Source organism: Centruroides sculpturatus, unplaced genomic scaffold (assembly GCF_000671375.1).
Source record: "Centruroides sculpturatus isolate CEXI.00-Female unplaced genomic scaffold, Cexi_2.0 scaffold247, whole genome shotgun sequence".
Classification (NCBI taxonomy): domain Eukaryota; kingdom Metazoa; phylum Arthropoda; class Arachnida; order Scorpiones; family Buthidae; genus Centruroides; species Centruroides sculpturatus.
The window spans coordinates 304,997-309,180 of NW_019384615.1; the positions used below are offsets into that span (position 1 = coordinate 304,997).

The following is a 4,184-nucleotide window of genomic DNA, read 5'->3' on the forward strand; positions in this document are numbered from 1 at the left end:
AGGATCTATTTTAAGCTTACAAACAAATAAATTTTAGTTTTTAATATAGTACAGAAAAAAGTAATCTAAATTTACAAATGCATGAACTGTAAATACAGTACATACTTGTAAATGTATATATTTTAATATGATTTTATGTGCTTTAAACATTTTTCTAGTGATATTACGACTTCAATATTTGTAGCGGACAGACGTAAAGTCGAATAAAATGACTTAAACTTGATTTTTATTTTTCCATATACTTTTTTGACAACCAACGTATAATCGGGAACGACGTAACTCAAAACGGCGTAAGTCGAGGTATACCTGTACAGAAATAAACATCAAACGAGATTGCAATCATACGTTATTAAAATATAGAAGTTCAGCGCAGAGAATCGTAACTAAAAATCTCTTTCTTTTGCAACATAACTATAAAAATTGTTTTGTTGTTGTTTCGCACAAAAGATAAACAAATTTATTTTAATTTTTAAATTTTAATTATAAGCAAGTTAACATTGGTTAAACTATCGGATTACCTGTTGATTTTCGAAAATATAACTACAGAATATTTATNATGTTTCGCAAACAAGCAAAAATTATATTTTCCACATGCCGCCATTCTTAAATATCTTTATTTACATCAACTATTTAACAATGTGTAAGTTATTAGATTATTGGAGTCATTAATTTATATAATTTCAATCTCTTTTAAATCACGTTAAATCGCACATGCAAGCCGCCATATTACAATAATCCCTCTATCGGAGAAAAACCTTCAGTGCAGTATTTTTAATAAAAAAAAAAAAAAGCAATAATTGGCAAATTAAAGTATCTACATAATCTATAGAGTTTATATTATTTATGCGAAAAATTCAATGAGTTACTGTCTAATCTAACTCAAAATTAAAATACGAAAATCCCTGACTTTCCAGGTGCGTAGGAACCCTGCATATTGAAAAAAATAGGAAGAAATGCAATTATACAAACAAATTATCAAACTTTGAATTAAATTTTTGTTGACTGCTTCACTTGGGGAATAAAATCAGAATGGAAGATTGGTTGTTGCTATAAACATCTATTCAAATAGGTTGTGAAAAACAGCCAAATCTTAAAATTTACTTAGCATGTGTTACAGACTTAAATACAAATTCTAAAAACTTTTTTACAAAATAAAAGAAATATTTTTTCTTGGAATTGAAATCAAATAAAGATTTTTAAAAGGCAAATCTAACAAAATGTGTATATAAAAAAATAATGGTGTAAAAAGAAAATTAAATTATTTTCCCACCACATATTATTCAAATATCATGTAAATTTCCATGTAAAAACAGAATTGAGTGTACTATTTTAGTTTGTGCTTAACTTACATGTTCTAGTTCGTGCAGATGCAGCTAACTGTTCTCTATCCATCATATGTTTCTTCATTAGTTTTTTCTGTTTTGCAGTCTCTAATTGTGAAGGTTTAGGAACAGAAAATCCAATATCTACTTTTGCATGTAATATAGGATCCTTTGCATTCATTTCTAAATAAATGGAAATAAATTTAGCTTTCATTCATAAAAATTGAAACTTCTACTAAATACTAATAGATATTCACACATATATATATATATATATATATATAAAGGTATAAATATTTAATAGTATTTAGTGTATATATATATATGTTACTGTGAAAAACCAAAATTAGAGAATGTCAATATTCTCCGGTAAATGTTGACACATACAAAATACATCGGTGAAAGACCGAATATTTGGTTATATTATTATGCATTCGAACAATTGCTGGTGTATGTCGACAAGCACAGATAGGCTTTGGTGGAGGTCGAAACGACATCCAAGAAGCTGATGTCGACAGACAGGCAATAGTCTGTTGCCAAATTCTTCGCAGTTTCCTTCTGCTCAAATTGGTAATACCGTATGAATACAAGTCCCTGTGTCGACTGTGTCTGTACAGATGCCCGAAATGTGTTGGCGGTTGTTGATGAAATAGAAGATTCCGACTTTTATAAATTAGCAAACAAAAATGGTACCCTCAAGCAGTTTTATACCCGTAATCAGTTCGTAATTTGTAAATAAAAGTTACTTTTGATAGATGAGATTTTTTTCAAGAAATATCGCTGAGAGAAACAGCTGCAGCTAATTCGGAAAGTGGAGGGCAAGACTATACACGCTGTCATTGCAAAAAGAAGTGTTCCACGAATAAATGCAGTTGTAAAAGCAAGGGACTTTTGTGCAATTCAAAGTGCCATAACAGTTTAAGTTGTTGCAATAAATAAGATTGTATAACGTTAATCACATAATTTATGTGATAAACTTACACATAATTTATGTGAATAAAGTTACACATAATTTATGTGTAAGTTTATTATTGTATTATTTTCTTTAATGATTTAGAATGTACTGTTCGTTTTAGGTTCAATAGTTTATTTACATTGCTGTTACTTAAGCTTTCTCCTATTTTGACATTAAAAAGTTGCATTTTTGTCTTAACGTAATAATAATATTTTTATTCAACATTCACCATCAGTGCATGCCGAATGTCGACATTTGTCAGTGTAAGTGAGAAATAATAATATTTAGCAAATATTTCGTACAGTACATACACGAAACGACTATGTGAATGTTGACATTCGCCAGATATCGGTCATTCACAGTAACATATATATATATTTAGTAGTATTTAGTGTATATATAAGAACACTTATCAAAATACCTTTTAACTTTTCTTCTAATGAGAGATCAAAGTCTGGAACTGGAATTCTTCTCAACGATCGATTTATGATAGAAAACAGAGCAATTTTATGTTTCGCAAACAAGCAAAAATTATATTTTCCACATGCCGCCATTCTTAAATATCTTTATTTACATCAACTATTTAACAATGTGTAAGTTATTAGATTATTGGAGTCATTAATTTATATAATTTCAATCTCTTTTAAATCACGTTAAATCGCACATGCAAGCCGCCATATTACAATAATCCCTCTATCGGAGAAAAACCTTCAGTGCAGTATTTTTAATAAAAAAAAAAAAAAGCAATAATTGGCAAATTAAAGTATCTACATAATCTATAGAGTTTATATTATTTATGCGAAAAATTCAATGAGTTACTGTCTAATCTAACTCAAAATTAAAATACGAAAACAGCTGTTTATATTTCTTTAAAGCTTTCTATAAGACAGTTTAGTAAATGAACTAAGTACTGTACTGTACATCAGTGCACGTACCGAAGTGCACTGATGCACTTAGGAACCGAACCAGTAACTAATTGTTTAGGGAAAAAAACTGTTCTTTTTCCTAAACGATTGGTTACTTGGTTCGGTCGGTACACAGAGTTTAGAAAGAAAAACAGCCAGCTCTGAACGCACTGTGATTTTTTAAAAATCTTTTCAATTTTTGGGCCCTAAGAGGGCCTCTTTTAGCAATCGGGTTCGACCAAGCCCACAATGGGGTAGCTGGGTGGTGAGTAACGGGGCATGAAATATCCGGACGAAACACCCCCGAAAAATTCCTGGTGATTTTTTTACTTGTCCGTTTTTGATCCCGTCTCCAGAGCGGTAGGCTGCTACCTTGACCATTTGGCCTCCGGCTTTACGCACTGTGTTTAGACTGTTTTCCATCAGTGCAACATATTGGATCGATCTGTATAAGTAGTGAGAAAACAGACTAATGACAATGAATAAAAAAAATTCTCATTGTCGGATTTTGAATGGATATACGAAATAAGATATCTTTATTATGTACAATACTCGTTTCTACTTTTAATTTTTGTAATATGGTATAAAATAAAATGTGCTTGGAGAGACATAATTTGCTAGTACAAAAATATTGGAGGTCTTCTCTATCTTGTATGAATCGACGCTTATATGGGTGCCCAACAATTTCTAAGTGTTACTGATTTTCTTATGAGGAGTACAATTGATTTTTTACTTTTGGAAGAAAAACTATCTCAAATAAGTAAAAACGGTGCAAATGTTTGAGAAAGAATATTATAGACACGTCAAAACATAAATTAACTCCGAGGCAAGAGAGCGGAAGTAACGCACATGAAGATCCATACCATTTCCGTTTAAGCGCGTGTGACTCCGAGGCCTTATTATTATAAATGATAAACGACCAGTAATTATTTCAAACATTTGAAACCAGGAGCTCACGTACGTTCTTTAGACAAACTTCAGTAAATGGATGCAAACTTCTCG

General features: G+C 30.6%; 1 protein-coding gene across 1 annotated transcript in view; it reads right to left on the reverse strand.

Annotated features, from left to right (window-relative positions):
* The window catches only part of LOC111625368 (39S ribosomal protein L38, mitochondrial-like), a 30,643-nt gene extending 27,682 nt beyond the window's left edge, over positions 1-2,961 (reverse strand). The window contains exons 1-2 of the mRNA XM_023368505.1: positions 2,699-2,961; positions 1,350-1,505 (exon numbers count right to left, since the gene is read on the reverse strand). Of these exons, the coding sequence (XP_023224273.1) occupies positions 1,350-1,505; positions 2,699-2,831 (289 nt within the window). The 5' untranslated portion in view covers positions 2,832-2,961. The remainder of the gene's footprint in view (positions 1-1,349; positions 1,506-2,698) is intronic.
* Between the last annotated feature and the right edge of the window lie 1,223 nt (positions 2,962-4,184).